At 35.0% G+C, this 16,412-nt stretch overlaps 1 protein-coding gene across 1 annotated transcript in view; it reads right to left on the bottom strand.

The window, feature by feature from the left end:
- The window catches only part of HMCN1 (hemicentin 1), a 471,707-nt gene that overhangs the window by 222,837 nt on the left and 232,458 nt on the right, over nucleotides 1-16,412 (bottom strand). The window contains exons 15-19 of the mRNA XM_027611279.2: nucleotides 13,237-13,395; nucleotides 6,361-6,555; nucleotides 3,689-3,784; nucleotides 2,399-2,526; nucleotides 944-1,088 (exon numbers count right to left, since the gene is read on the bottom strand). Coding sequence (XP_027467080.1) covers nucleotides 944-1,088; nucleotides 2,399-2,526; nucleotides 3,689-3,784; nucleotides 6,361-6,555; nucleotides 13,237-13,395 — 723 coding nt within the window. The remainder of the gene's footprint in view (nucleotides 1-943; nucleotides 1,089-2,398; nucleotides 2,527-3,688; nucleotides 3,785-6,360; nucleotides 6,556-13,236; nucleotides 13,396-16,412) is intronic.

The raw sequence follows: 16,412 nt of genomic DNA, 5'->3' as shown, positions 1-16,412 counted from the left end.
CAATAATTTAGTATTACTTTAATATATCTTTAAAATAGTATTTCTTCAAGAATATTCATGCGATGTTGGTGGGGCTGGTGTAAGATTGAGAGAGGCAGAAGAGACTATTTACAATGAGACACAGACATTAAAAAAAAGAAGATGGTCTGCAACCACTGACAATTTCAACAGACCAAGCAAAATGTGGAAATTACTGGATTCTCCAACTCATGTCCTAAAAAAAGGATGAATTTACTAAAAACAAATGTTCTGTGTTACTTTCATCTCTGTACACAGAACTATTTTTTAATACCACACTTAAAACAATGTTGCAAAGTCTTTAAAGAAAATATACAAAAAAAACTTGTGACAATTTCTTAAACTATGAAGGTGTCACTTGTTTATTGAGATGTAAAAAGTTCGTGACTGTTAGTCACGAATGGAAAAAGATAGCTTTTGGATTTTCTTATTTGTGACCTTTTAAGTTATCTAACATGCAAAAAGATTGTTTGGAGCACATGAGGTGGCCTTTAGAAAAGTTTAGGTCATTTCTAGCTAACACACAAAGGGGTCATTAGTAGAATATGCTTGTTGCACAATCCAAAAAGAAAAGGCAATTTGGATGGAATAATAAGTTCAGCTTGCCTGAAATTAAAATGTATTTTTAAAACTAACTCTTTGAGAACTGAGTTCACTTTTATCAATTAAGAAACCACTTACAAAAGCCCTTGGCCAGACTCAGCTGGTGACTCCCAATAAAGCCTTTTTATGTATGTAGGAAAGGGAATTCTGGAAACAGCCTTAACAATGTAAATAGTGTTCAAGAAATAAGGCTTTTTGTTAAGAATAACAATTAGGAAAAAAGTCTATTTCTTACAACTAGAAGACAGAGTGATTTGATTTAGAGACATAAACCTAGCTTTGAACATGGTTTGGAAAGAATTACAATGGGTGTGTCTCTTACCATGCACATCCAGAGTGGTAGTTTTGTTAATGGTTCCAGCAACATTACTGGCCACACAAGTATATTTGCCTCCATCCTGAAGGCGAACTCTTTCAATATGGAGACTCCCATCACTGCGTACAGTGATGTAAGGATTTTGGACCAACTTAAAGAAAAAAAAAGTCATATTTAATTTAAAAGGTAATCTTTCCTAAGCCAAAACCAGATTTGTTTTTTTTTTCCCAACTGGGTTATTAAATGTCTTATAACAAAATATTTTAACAACCTTAAGGGAAAAATGATGAGCACAAAATGTTACCAAGAGTAGAATCAATTATATGTCATCCTGATATACCACCAAAAATTACACCTACTAACATCTGTTGGAGTTATGCACATGCTGGAAAAAGGATGTTTCATGTCAAGTGATGTCTCTGTTTCGTGTCTCTGTGCTTTTTGTTATCACTCAGGACTCAAATTCCACTAGTCATTTTTACTTGTTACTAATTTGTTATTTTCCAAGAAGACTATATTACCACTTGCAAGCTATTTGATATTTTTATTTTGGCAAATAGACATTCATTCAAGTTGAGAGAATGTGATTCATCTCAACACTCACCCTTTTCAGTGAAAGATACAAATATTAGAGGCAATATATGATATAGGAACTGTGTCAGAGAAGGTTGGCAATATTTTCTGTTAAAAATGATACTCTAATTGTGCCATTTATGCATTTTGTTCAATCACAGAATACCTTAGTGCTCAAACAGTATCATCCTTTGTTATAAGGGCATTTAATTATTGAGTGAGGTCTACTAATTTTCCTCAGGATTTTATGCAAATATGTACAATTTTACATTTTATTCCATGGAGTCAATTCACTTCTAATTGGCACTTCAAAAAGAAAGCAAGTCTAACTACCCTGGAAAATGGAAGGAAAAGTGCTCTTAACTAGATAAAAATTTATTGCCAGGGATAGCATGTTTGCAAAAAATTCCATAGAACTGTGAAAATTTTTTCACATCCTTTCATAATCCAAAGTTATATACTGAAAAACAATGACACAAAATAGATCCACATTTTTAAATAGTTCATGATAAAAGATACAATGTTTGAAATTAATAATAAAGATTAATAAATGGAAGAATTTTATGAAATAATATTTATTACATCCTACAAAGAGGATATAAAAATATTTAAATGCTATAAAAATAATTTTCTATTTGCTTCAGTTTTTACATATTCTGAAGAGTTTATTAGTTGCACTGAATTTAATGCAAAACTATAAAAATCACCTATTTCTCCATCTTATTAATTCTGAAATAATATAAACAGCATAAACATGTTAATACTGAAAAAAAGTTTTTCTTTTGTATTTTTGTATATTTATTAAATTGAAATTTTAATGGTTGGAATAAATTGCCTCTTATGCAAGAAAATTAGAAATGTGAATGCATGGATTTAAAATGTTCTTACCATGGCTGAATTCTTAAGCCACCGACGTTCTGGAATGGGATTTCCAGCCAACAGAGCACAAGGCAAAGTAAGCTGCTGTCCTTCAATGACACTGGTCACTGAAGGGCTGATTCCAATGAGTGGAGCAACTAAGTCAGAGAGAACCAGGTATTATCAACTCTATCTTCCCCAAAAGGAAGACAAACATCCTTATAGGTCAAGATTATGCTCTTTAAAAAATTGAATTTTCAAGAACAAGATTTTTAAATATAAATGGGTTTGAATTGGAAGACAGAGATAAAAGACCCTTCTAAGCAGAGGGAATGGCAAGAGGGCAGATAATAGTTTGGAGCAGAGAAAGTAAAAAAGAATTCATCTACGGCATGGAAGGCCAGAGATATCAAGCCAAGAGATGTGCAATGTATGCAATGGACAAATGGAAAGGGACTAAGAGCACTTATCAATTAAAAAAGTGGGATCATCAGAACCATTCTCAGGAAATATTAATCTGGAAACTGTGACTAAGACTTACTGGAGAAGGGAAAAACCAGAAGGGATAAGATCAATTTGGAGGCTATCAGAACAGCTCAAGCAAATAAAATGAGGTGAACTCTCTTAGACGGAAAAATGTTCTTTTCTAGGAATTAATTAATAAATTTAACACAAACAAGGCAAAATCCCTAGATATCCGGTTTGGAAAATTTAAATATATGTAGATGAATAAAGGGAGATATAGAAAGAAAATTTTATAAATGCATATTAATGAGAAACAGGCACTGACAGATCTAAAAATCACATTAAATGCTGTAATAATTCAGACAATGTAATACTAATGCATAAATAGAATTCCAAGGAATAGACATAGGAATATAAATTTAACATGTGACCAAATGGGTATTTTAATAAGTGGGAAGAGAATATTCAATAAAAGATATTGAAACATATGTCCTACCACTTGGAAATAAATGATATTGTATCCTTACCTCTTACTATATCCAAAAATAATTTCATGTGCCATGACTCTAATATGTGTATGTATGTATTTAGATTTAGATTTAAATCAATTTATTCAAGTTGACCTTCATTTCTTCAAATGGAAGATAAGGAACTTAGAGCAGATGATCTGTTAGGTTATTTCCAGTTCTAATATCCCATCAAATATGAAATAGGGTGGGAGACAGAAGGCTAATTTAGTAGTCAAATATTTACCTGTTGTTTTTTTGTTTAAAGTGGCAAAGGCAAGAGATGATGTAGTAAAAGAAGTCTGATGACTTGGAAGAGCATGATATGTAAGCACCTAATTGATCTTACCAAGTCCTGTCACTGTTATTGTTGCCTGGGACTGGATCTTTCCAAACTGGTTTTCAGCTTCACAAATATAGGTTCCTTTATCATTTGCCCATAAATCTAAACAGAAGAGATCGTTTACTCATTTAATACCATCGATGAAGCTTAACTACGTTCCAGGCACTGTGTTGAGATTTGTGGGTGGAAAATGAGTGGGTACTGTCTTCTGGTAGTTCCCATTCTATGGGAGGATACATACGTAAAAACCAACAATCATACCACAGTGTGATAAATGCTGTAATATGCATTTCAAACAAAGCTGTGGGAGCACAGAGACAGAAGAGACTGACAGCATGTAGAGGACTTAGGGGAGGAGTCGCAGAGCAGGTAGGATACAAGCTGTACCTTAAATAGCAGGTAGAATAGGGGAAGGGCAGTCCAAGCCCAACAGGCTGCAAAGACAAAAGCATAACTTGAAAAATCAAGGTCTGTTCAAAGAATGGAAAGCTGCACTACCAATGTATCTTGCAGTACCCCCTGGGGGCATTTTGAAGGTTTGCAAGAGAGTTTTTTTTTTTTTTTAGTTGGCCCAATGACTGGGGGAGTATATCGGCACTCAGTGGGCAAAAACTGGGGAGGCCATGCAGGGGGCAGATTCATGAAAGGAACAATTAGCCCAAGTCCAGTAAGACTTTTGAAGACTCCACTGGAAATTCATGGATTTGATGACTTTGTTTATAATTACATGGTAATTATATTTATCAGTCCACATTTGAGCTGTCAAATTCATGGTAATGTACCTAAACATGTATGTACATTATGTAGACATTGCCAGGGTATTTGCCTATTGAAATACCTGTTGTTTCAATAAAAATTACTTTATTTTCCTTTGTACTACATTTTAGGTATTAAAATAGTTTTTACTATGTAGGTAGATCAAAAATATAGACTTTGTTTCAGGATAGTAAAAAGGATATTACAAAATATTTTTAATTAAGGAGGGCATTAGGGGGATCAGGACGAAGACTACTAGGTTAAAGGTTGCGTGGATACAGTCAGGAGACAAGCTAAAGACATAGTCTGGTGCCTTGCAAAGAGTGTGGTTTGTCTTGTGAGCAATAGGGGAGGCAACAGAAGATTTTAAATAGGGAAATGACTGTAATCTTTGCAAATATCTTAACTAAATAAGCACAGTGTTATCTACTGACAAGATTTGACAGAGAAAAACGTAGCTTTCCATTTTAAACAGTTCCATATTCTCTCAGATAAAGAGCAGTGACAAAGCTTCTACTCCTCTGTTAACCTTTTGCATGTAACTGCAGGACTGCATCTGGTAAACTCAGGCAGTGTCCGCTCTCAACGACAGCAAACTCTCACTTGCAAAGGAAAATTCAGCAAATCATCTGGTTAATAAAGCACACACTGTCTCAAGATATTTTTCATATTATCAACTCTTGGACTAATTTGTGTAGACGTACATAACACAACAGAGAACTGTTTCTAATCACTATTTTCCTTCTAGAGAGTTTAATTCGGACACTTGGGCAACCACTTGTCAATACATCATTTTATTCTTCCCTTTTTACATCTGATTTGTTTCAGGTCCAATTTGTTTCCTGTTGGGCTTTTCTCATCACTACTATCACCCCACCTGCATAACTCTGTGAGCCTCCCCATTTTCCTTCCCATCTTCCCATCTTGCAGAGGGGTTGTTCTGAAATAGTATTTCATGTGCCTTTTCCCCCGCAGTGACGCTTGGAGGGTTATTTTCTACCTCATCAAAAGCATTTCTTCACCTGCATATTCCAGGTCCTGCACAATCTGACCCAGCAGGTACCTTTGTGGCCACTTCTTAGATGGTGGGTTGTAAAATGCCTGAGTGAGGGACCCCACGTATGACTTCTGTCTTCACCACAGAGTCTGGCCCTGAGCTGAATGCTAAAGCACTTATAATTACTTTAATTTGTATTTGGAAGTTTAAGTGGCTAATGGATGTTTAATATTTAGTAAACATGGAAATCAGTTATTGGAGACTTGCTACAAAATAACCCCAAAGATGCAATTACTCTTTAAAAACCAGTTAATCGGCTAAATGATTTTATCACTCTAGTGCCATTATTCAAACATTCTAAACATTATCTTTAAAAAGTACGAAGTGTTTACAAATATCTGAATGCTTAATAGATTACAGGCAAAATTTTTGGATGCTGGAGTGTTTGACTTTTTTTCCCAATCTTCTGCTCCAGGTAGAGATCACTTTTAATCGAGGAGCTTCCATATAGAGTCCCTATGCGTATGGTTATGTATGGTTGGTCAAAAAAAAATTTCATTAAAGTTAACTAACTACTAGTAATATTTTACCTTTCAATACAGCAGTTGGTACAAAAGTCAATAAAATGTGATCACTTATCCACCTAGAGGCCCAGGTGACTCTATTTGCAATAAGAAACAGTGAGATATGAAGAAGTCACATTGCTTCATAAGCCTTTATGATATGACATATGACATCTGAATAAAATATAACTTATTTATGACAATTCCAAAATATAAGAATTCAATACTCTTTTAAAGGGAAATGCAAAAAACACAAAATGTTGGCAAGATCAATTCACAATTTTAAACAGACTAATCCCTATGTATAGAACATGAATGTATATATGTACATACTTGTATAAAATATATTTCCTTTAACCTACTTGAAATAAAGAGAGCTCCTGTTCTTAGTTGGCTGATGGAACTCACTGAAAAGGGTCTTGAGAAGATCGGCATGCTGTCTGATCTCTGCCATTTAATCTTTGGTTCTGGATAACCCTGAACATAGCAAGGTAATGTCACATTTGAGCCAATTTCCACAGAAACATCAGCAGGTTCTTGTATGAAAACTGGAGGTGCTAGAAGATATTTAAAGCAAACAAACAAAAAAAGGTCATTGGGGTAGTATATAGGCACATTAAATATAAACTTAATTATTAAACTGTCAGCAGACTGAATCTGAATCAAGGTATTATTCACATAATATTGTAAGTTTACCCTTTAAGTATTCCTGGCTACCACTGAAATAGCAGGTATTTCTTTTCTGCTTTATAAATGAATAGAGGCACAAAGTAGTTCAACTATTTCCTTAAAGTGATAAATGATGAAGAGAATGGAATTTAAGAGTGGGAATTTAAATCAAGATTACTTTAAATAAAGAGAATCTTTCATTTTAGAAATTTGTTTTCAACTTCAGTTTATGTCATACTGCTCAAATCTTTGAACTTTCTTATAAATAAGTTTGCCTTGCAATGAAATATTTTTTACACTTTCCAAAACCTAACTCCTTTTGGTCAAATTTTTAAAGAACTTAATTTATACCAGAGCTCATTCTTTAATCGATCACTGTATAACCAGCTAAGAGTATTTAATCCTAAATTATATCCCTGTTCTAGATCACATTCTTGCTTCTCAATACTTTTCACCTTTTTTTGTTACATTTTTGAGTTAAACAAATATGAGCTTGAGAATCAATAATAAATTAAGTAACAGAATATAGTATCTGATAAAAGAGAATAATGAGACCTTAATATTTTACAGTTAAAATCTGATTCAGAAATTACAAAATTATAGATCAAAAGGCTACAGTTATCCACATAATTTAGATAAACACAGAAGCCAGGAGGAAGAATTAGAAATGTGTCATAGGCACAACTTGGAAAACATGGGAAGGCAACACTGGAGAAAGCTGTCAGCAAGACCAAATAGATGAGGCTCTCAATATGTCTATCACCCAGAACTTAAAAGTAATGATGTATGAGATATAAGACAAGGAGAAATATATAGGATGCTAGTAGAGGTAATTCATGAAACCTGCTCATGTAGGATTCTTTTTTTAAAAATTTTATTTATTTATTTGAGAGAGAAAGAGAGACAGAAAGAGCATGTGTGGGAGTGAGGGGAGGAGCAGAGGGAGAGAGACAAGCAGACTCAGGCTGAGTGTGGGGCTTGATCTCACAATCCCGAGATCATGACCTGAGCCAAAACCAAGAGCTGGTTGCTTAACCAACTGAGCTACCCAGGTGCTCCCTACTTATATAGGATACTAAGAGGAGGAGTCAAGAGAGGGCTCCTTGATAATGTCAAGGTTAAATATTGCTTAGAAATTCAACTATCACTTACAAAGACAAGGACTGTTGTTGAGTGCTTTCCACTAATTTTCTCATTTAATCTTCACAATATCCCTATGGGGTAAGTACTATCATTACTCCAATTTCATAGATGAAGAAACTGAGACAAGATAGTTAATTTGCTAAGTGTCACATGGAATTGAAGGGTGAAGGTAGGATTGAAAACTAGATTGATCCTGGTAACAATTCTTTGTCATTTTATTAGCCTCCCTTTTTCTATAGGTTCTTACAACTGCTCAAAGTCAAGTTGTTTAGCAGGCTAATAAAAATGGGTGCAGAGATCACTTCTTTCCTTCTCATTGGGAATTCTGGGACTCGGATGTACAGTTGACTCCCGAGCAGCCTTGGTGCTTTATTAGCCTGGCTAAAGGACATCCTCTAACTTTGCAGCCTCATCTCCCATTCCCCCACAAAAATCTTATTTTCTGGACAATTCGAACTCTTCATTCTTCTCCAAACAAGGATTGACCATTTTCATATCAGTATCTGCATGTTATTGCCATCCCTTTCAAATGCAACGTTGGCTCTTGATCTCTGGCTATTGAAATACTGACAATTCTTTAATCCAGTTCAAAAGGTCCCTCCTCAATACTATCTCTCATCCTCCCAGATAGACATGATTTCTTCCCTATGTGAGGTTTCTGAGAACTCATTCTTTATCACTCTCATGGCAATGGCCCACATGCTGCCTTTTATTAGACTAATGTTTGATTTTCCCAGAGAGTTCATGTTTGCAACCATATTTTATCTGTTTTGGCAACTAACATAGTACTCTGTGCATTATTCAAGGCGGCTATATATCTGTGAATGATTGAATCAATATTATAACATTTCAACAATAATCTAGTGTGTGCATTTGTATATGTGTGTAAGTGTAGGGTGATGATAACACCCTTGATCCCACACATTTGAACTTGCACTTTTGAAGAAAACATGGCAATTTCAGAAGCCCTATTGTTTGTTTATTAAACCTAAATGAAATTAAATTAAACCCACAATTGAGTACCATGTTTTTAAAAAGAAGTAGTGAGGCCGTGTTTAGATTTCTCTTAATCCACCTCTATGGGAATTTGGTTTATAAAAATAATAGGCAAAATAAGTATATTTAGAAAATGATTTATAAAGCAGCTCATTGTTTGCCTATCTTAGGTGTAAAGGACTAGTTACTTTTCTCTAGAGTGATTAGTAATCATTTATTCCAGAGCCGGTTGCTTTTCTGAAAAATAGACGTGAAGTATAAAAGTCTCAGGATGTATTAGGTGCAGAGTGTGGGCAGGTGGATGTGAAAATGGGGCAGAAAATAAATTCCAGAAGAACAAAAAGACCTGCAGAAGCCTGGGATTGACCAAGTACTTGGGAAGAACCCAAGCTTACTGACACAACAGAACATAGCCATCAGTGAAAATGGAGACAAATTAGAATTTTCAGAAGTAAGAAAGCCAAGAACAAACTGGACTAAAAAAGGATAAGCAGAGTTCAGATTGTGCCCATAAAACTCAATTAAGACAGAAGAAGTCATCTGTGGTGAAGAAGCTTTGGGAACAGCGTCAGGCACAAGACAAGCAAAAGGTTAGGGAATATACATACTGGTACCAGAAAACAAGGCAAATGAGAGGACCAGGCACTAGGTAAGCAGCCAAAGCAGCATCAATGACAAGCAAACCTCAAACATGAAGCAACTCCTAACTCAGGCCAAGAAACATTTTAAATACTTCCTACTCCTGAGTGTGGCCAATTCGGACTCCAAGAGAATTACATTGGGTTGATGGTAAACAGATTAAAGGGACCAGGGAAGGGGCAGCAGTGATTGTAGTACAAAACACGGGACTTGTACAGGGGAGGCTGTGTTGTTTAGAGACATTACAGTCCATTAGGTGGTTTTGAAGGGCAGTTCCATTATTTCTTAGTCTGTAAAATGGGAAAATTATTTTGCCTCCCCCAGTCTAAATCTCTCCATGAACAAAAAGGAGGTAATAATATTTCTTATCTTGCATTGTTAAAAGAGGTAGTCTTCATTAATCATTTAGGCATGTAGTATTCATCCAAATATTAACTATCGTTGGTTATAAATATTGTTAATTTTTTAAATCTTAGCTCCGAAATTTAATATATCTATTATTAATTTCAATTTTTTTGTGCATACAGTCTGTCAGGATTATGCTGGGCTCACTGGGATCCCCTAAATATTTGTGTGCAAATCCCTTAAGAACTCAGGGTATGGCTTTGTGGTCACCGACAGATATCTTCACTTTGAAAATAGAAAAGTTACAAACTTTTCTGCTCTAAAAGCTATTCCATAAAATTATTCTAGTTCCTTTAGTGATAATTAAATATATATCCACTAAGGCAACTCTTGCATTATATTAGTCAAACGGAGATTATCTTTCCTAAAATGGCTGAACACACTGTTTTGGTTCTACCAAAGCACAAAACACAAAACCACAGTCTAAGACTCAAATCCTGAGTGGTGTGGAATACTGCAAATAAAATCGCTGCCAGGCCAACTTTTTGTTTAATGTAGCCAATCTTCTTCTCTTCCAAATGACTTCACAATTCACTACCTCTTTTTAAAAAAGGATGAAAAGCACTGGTAACTTTCCCTGCTGACCTGAAATATCCATAACTCAGAGCCATGATAATGAGAAACAGGAAAGAGGAGACTCACTACAAGAAGCTATAACTCAACAATAATATTGAACAGCTTTTTTATCATTGTTTTTTTGATCTAGTATTGATGTAAGGTAATACGCCCACAGCTACAATGATAGGGATAAAGGCATGTTTTTCGTTTTAAGTCATAAGCTACTTAAATTTATGCCCAATGGTTTTGGAACGCAAATGATTAATTTTACGCACTACTACTAAAAGTAGCACTTGAATTATCTCAGGCCCTTTTTAAAAAAAATCAACTTGAAACAGTGACTTTCATATTAAAAGCCCAATGCTTAATCTTAAATACTATGCCATTATTATATGTGTATTTCTATATTATTTTTCAGGACTCAAAGAATCAAAATGACAATTCAATTTATGAAGTTCATGTATTTGATACATGTGCCATTCGTGAGGCAGATGGGACAGCAGCAACCACTGACATGCTGAATGCATGTGGGTGGGTAATGATGTCTCATTTCATCTTTACAACTAACTTATCAGGTGGGTACTATTAAAAGTCAGGCAGAAAACCCAGTCTCTCTCCAAAGGCCATTCTCTTAACCACTGTGTAAATTCTGAGGAAAATTTTGGGTTTTTTTTGTTTGTTTGTTTGCTTTTAATTCTAATAGTGACAACCACAACCATCACTCCAACTGTGATTTGCACAGGTCTTGGCAGTGACACCCTGTATCTGCTAGGATATTTAACCATAGTTTTATGTGGACAGACAAGGTCTAACCAAACTTCGTGAGCTAAGGTAATCAGAATTCTAATGGTGAATAAGGAGATTGTTAAGGCATAACAGATGCATGCATGGTACTAATGTCAGTATTAAGTTATTTGGCAACTTAATGATCAAAGTTATAGTAAGGAAACAATTGAGTTTATGTTAATGGCTCCATCAGAATGATGACTAGGATAAAAGTTGAGAGAGCCATTGTTTTAGAAAAGGTCATAGAGAGTGAAGATCTTGAATAGGAGTGAAGATAACACAAAATTCAGTTCAAAGAATGAAGGATTAAATACAAAACATTTGTTAGGATGTTTCCTATTCCAATGCAAGTCACTCCAGGACAGATAGCCCTAACCTTTACATGGTTTTTCACTAGTCAAAAGAGAGAACCTGGAAAATCCAGAAGCTAAAAAGATTATCAAGAAGGCAGTAAATAAGCAAAGAAATGTGTACACTGTTTAGATTTTCTACAGTCTTGGAGAGGGGTGAGGGTGTCATTCCGCTTTTGCTGGGAAAAATTACTCAGGCTAATTCGTTCTTCCTCTAGAGCTAGACAACTCTAGAAGAATGTTGGGTAAATATAAAATATCTGGGCAGGGAAGAGGGAGAAGCAGAGCTAGAAAATGTTGGGAATTTGAAACACTGTACTTGTATATTTCTTAGAAACAAGAATTCTGCATCAAGTGATCCTCTTCATTTGGGCCCTACTTTTCTAAAAGGTTTCCTTGTGTTTTAACTCTGCTGGTAGATTCAGATATCCTCCACCCAGAGATTCCAATCTTATTTCCAAGGCACTTCTCTTAATAACCTCAGAGCTTAGTCACGGTCAAATACATTTTGCTCTGCCCTAGTCAGATTCTACTGTGGTCTTTGTGGCCATTTCTAGCTTTGTCGATTCTACCCCAAGGGCATAATCACCAAGAATGCACAGTGTTCAGACAACCCAGGGGCAAGGAGATCATAAAAAGATCCTAAGAGGAAAAAAATTAGTTTATATGAAACAAAATATTAAGTTTACAGGGCCATTATATTCATTTAAAGAATTAAGATAGAGCTAAAATGTTTTGTATTACTTTATTCTAAAAAAAATATGCATTTTCTTATAGTTCTTAACTTTTGTTTAAAAAAACAGCTGAGGCATGAAAATCATCATACATAAATGAAAATGCAATTTAACAAAATGTCATATTTTATAAGTTTAACTGATGTAAACGTTTGAATTATCTGTTAAAATTAAGCTGCCAGGTTCCTTTTCATACAAAGCAAGCTCTGTTTTATATCATGTGTTACCACACTATGTAGAAAAATAATTTTTTTTTTTTTTAAGAAACAGGAGATGGAGAGACAAAGGAGGGAGAACCAAACTTCTTGAGTAATCTGATGATAGTTGCCATGCATATGCTGTATCCTTCACGATATGATTGACATTTATTTGTAATTAGTACATTATTTTATACACTGAGGAATCATTGCTAGTAAATTTTTTTTTTTTTTAAAGCAAAAGCACAATCTGCTACCTTTGCTATCATCAACATCTCCAGATTATGGTCTAGGGCCAAAGTCTAATTTCTGGCCTCCAGATGTTGATACTTAGGAATTTTGTGTCATCCAACTCCTGTTAGGAAAGTGTTTGGCAACAGATGATATACCAGTGAAGCCTATAGTCTCTGACGTGAGATAACCTGGGTTCAAATATCCAGGCTCGGCCCTTCCATAGATCTGTGATCCTGGTCAAGTTACTTAGATTTGCTACACCTTCATTTCCTTATCTATCTAATGGAGATAATTATAATACCTTCCTCTTAGGATTGTTCTGAGGGTTTAATGAGATAATGCACATACAAGGTCTTAGCACAGTGCACGGCACATAGAAAGTGCTTGGTAAATACTACCGTTATTATATTAATAATCTGAAACACTAACTCTAATTTGTCCATTCTGACAGATATTTCCACTCAGTTGTTTCAAAGTTCTTAGCATGGAAAAAAAATGAACATGTCTATCAGAGCTGGGATGCTTACAGCCAACATCCAGAGTTATCTTGCCAGCAGCTCTTCCAGCATCATTGACAGCTACACACATATAATCACCAGCATCCAGGTCTTGAGTTTCTTGAATCTTCAAAAGCCCCAAAAGAGGGTCAATAAGGAGGAATGCTGAGGGCCTCAGCTCAAGATCCCCTACGTCAAAACAAAGGGAGAGCATTAACTAAAGTATTTACATAGTTTACTCTGGTATTGGTTTGATTTCAAAACTGCTGAAGAAAACGGACTGTGAAGTTCTCAAAATACAACACAGACACTTAAACAATGTTTATGCAAAGAAAGAATGAAGTATTTCTTGGCACTAAGCTGATTTATTAGTCTGAATAATTCTATGGGCTGACCGATGGCCAAAAATCTGGCCCCAAATATTTTCTACCGTATATGTACCTAAATAAGAATGAACTCTTCAAAGACGCACCAGGGCTCTGGGAAAGGATGGTAGCTGCCACCATGGCTGTGTTAGGTAAGACAGGAATGGGAAGATGAAGGTTGAAGAAAGGTTTCTACCATCTTTGTGGCAGGATGAATTCCAGTTACCCAGGAAGTGCTTTAGGAGACTATGGTGTTCTTAGTTCGGTCAATGACCAGTGTTTTGGTTTGCTGAATGCTATCAGTTAGATGGTATCTTGGGAGAGGTACAGGCTACCCGAGAGGCTTCTGAGGATGTCTAGCGAAGAAGCAACCGCAACTATCTGGAGAGGATGGGGAAGAGCTTGTTGGTAGAAGGGGAAAAATGGACGAGAAATTTCTTGACAATGGCCAGAGAGAAGTGTTTTATATCAATCTCTCAGGATACCTTTACTAAATCTGTATTATTCAACCAAGTTCTTTAAGTTGTTATGAGTTTCTGGAAGAGGCAGGTAGGGAATAAATGTGTGGAGGATGAAACCATGCACTGAGTTTGACCTTAGTGTGAGGCTAGAATGATGCTAGAAAAATTAGTGTCTGAGTTACCTGTGTACGCTGTGTGTCCCCGCAGCACCTCAAATCTCCTGGGGACCATTTCTCTCTGAAGGCAGGCAATGCCTCAACTAATCTGTAAGTTACACTTAGCCTCTCCTTATGTTTCTCCTCCTTCAGGGTGACGCCTCTCTTAAGAATGAAATTAACCATGATGGCCAATTTCATAAAAAAATACCCAGTGTCCATAGCTTTTTTTGTTTTTGTTAAAGGGTAATATTGAACTTTTTGTGGGGGGGTCCTAAAATCTTCCTGGAAGTTTGAAGGTCATTGCTCTTAGGGGTTCATAGCATGCCCAGATGTCAAGTCTTAAAAAATTGCTCTCCAAAATGTCATGTACTAGCCTAGCCATGTGCCCTGAAGACCACAGTGGTAATTCTCTTAGCTTATAACAAAAAAAAAAAAAAAAAAAAAAAGAGAGAGAACTCCAGAACTAGTAATTCTCTAGTATACTATAAAAATCACCAATCAACAGACTCAGGGCAACAAACAGACAATTCTCTTTTTGTTTTTATAATTTTTGGGAGCAGAAGGGGTCAAAGGAGCCATAAATTTGAAAACAAAACAAAAAAAAATTACATTAGCAACCGTCAGTGCCAAAAATAAAGTATTTTTTCAGTATTCCAATATTTAAAACCCAAATCATCCTTTTAAGCTTGCTACTACATACCAAGTGAGAATAAGAGAAACAACCAAAGCTGTGTCTATGTGCCTCTGGGAAATTTTCATAAATAAAAGCAGATGATGTTGACATAAACTTTCCTCCCACTAAGGGAGAATGCGATGTGACCTAGCTGTTCATCAAGTATTAGAATGTTTGGACTAAAATGCATTTAGAATTTTGGAATTTACTTCTCTCCTATTTCTTTTGTGTATGTCAAAGGACACAAGAGGATAAAATCAAAACCTTTTAGCTAGTAGCTTTTTTCAAAATAAAAATGTTTAAAGAATAGCAGCAATGAAACAAAATATAAATTGGGAAACACTGGTTTAGTCAAGTTTGCATTCTGATCACATTTTGATAATCTCTCCTTTCTTCATTTCGACTGAAAAATTAGTCACCAAATTATTTAGAAACCATAGAGAAATATAGAATTTTGAGATGGAAGTGAAATAGGGATTATTTAGTTTTAATATTAGATAAGATTAAAAGAATGGTATAAATAGTAAAATATACAAACTTTCCTGACAATCTATGCTAGAATTTAACATCATTACCACTAAAGAGGGTTCTCTTTATGCTGTAGTTTAAATTCTATTCTGGTCTCTGTGGATGTAAGATGAACAAACAGAGAGATCATTATCCCTGGCATGATATCCTTTCAAATAGCTGATGGTAATTAGTGGTTCTCAAAAATGTTTGTCTCAAGACCCTTTTATACTTTTAGAAATTACTGCGGACTTTAATGAGGTTTTGTTTATATGAACTATATTTATTTGTATTTAGCAATTTAGAAATGAAACTGAAAAATTTTAAATGTATGCATTTATTTTATAATAACAAACTCATGATATTTTAACATAACATATTTTATGAGGAAATAATTATATTTCCAAAAACAAGAGAAATTTAGTGAGAAGAGTGGCGTTTCACATTTTTGCAAATTTCTAGAATGTCTAGCTTAATAGAAGACAGCTGAGTGCTCATCTTTGCTTCCACATTATGTAGCCTCCAAAAACTCCACTATATTCTCATGTGACAATGAATGTGATAAAGACAAATAATATCTTGGTATAATTAGGAAAATAATTTTGATCTCTTGGATTCCCTGAAAAGAATTATGAAGAACCCCCAGGGATTCCTGACTACACTTTAAGAAACACCAATCTAAATTTAAAAATCCAATTTATTTTACCAGAAATATCCTCTATGCAACATTTTAATAGTGTCCCCAATTCTTTTTGAACCCACTGTATGTTGCTTATTTCTAAAAATGAAAAATCCAAAATTTTGATGGGTATTTGTACTTATGGAATTCCTTTTCTCTGATGGTCTGAACGGAATACAATTTATTAATGGATAGTGGTTGCCTGGGGTTTGGAGCAAAGGAAATGAGGAACTGTTGTTTAAATTGCACAAGATGAGTAAATTCCAGAGATCTGCTGTGCAACAAAGTGCCTATAGTTAACAATACTGTATTGTACACTTAAACATTTGTTAAGAAGATAGATTCCATGTGTTCTTACAATCA

Source organism: Zalophus californianus, chromosome 10, assembly GCF_009762305.2.
Source record: "Zalophus californianus isolate mZalCal1 chromosome 10, mZalCal1.pri.v2, whole genome shotgun sequence".
Lineage (NCBI taxonomy): Eukaryota > Metazoa > Chordata > Mammalia > Carnivora > Otariidae > Zalophus > Zalophus californianus.
Note: the sequence above shows the minus strand (reverse complement) of the source record. Positions and strands in the feature narration are given on the sequence as shown.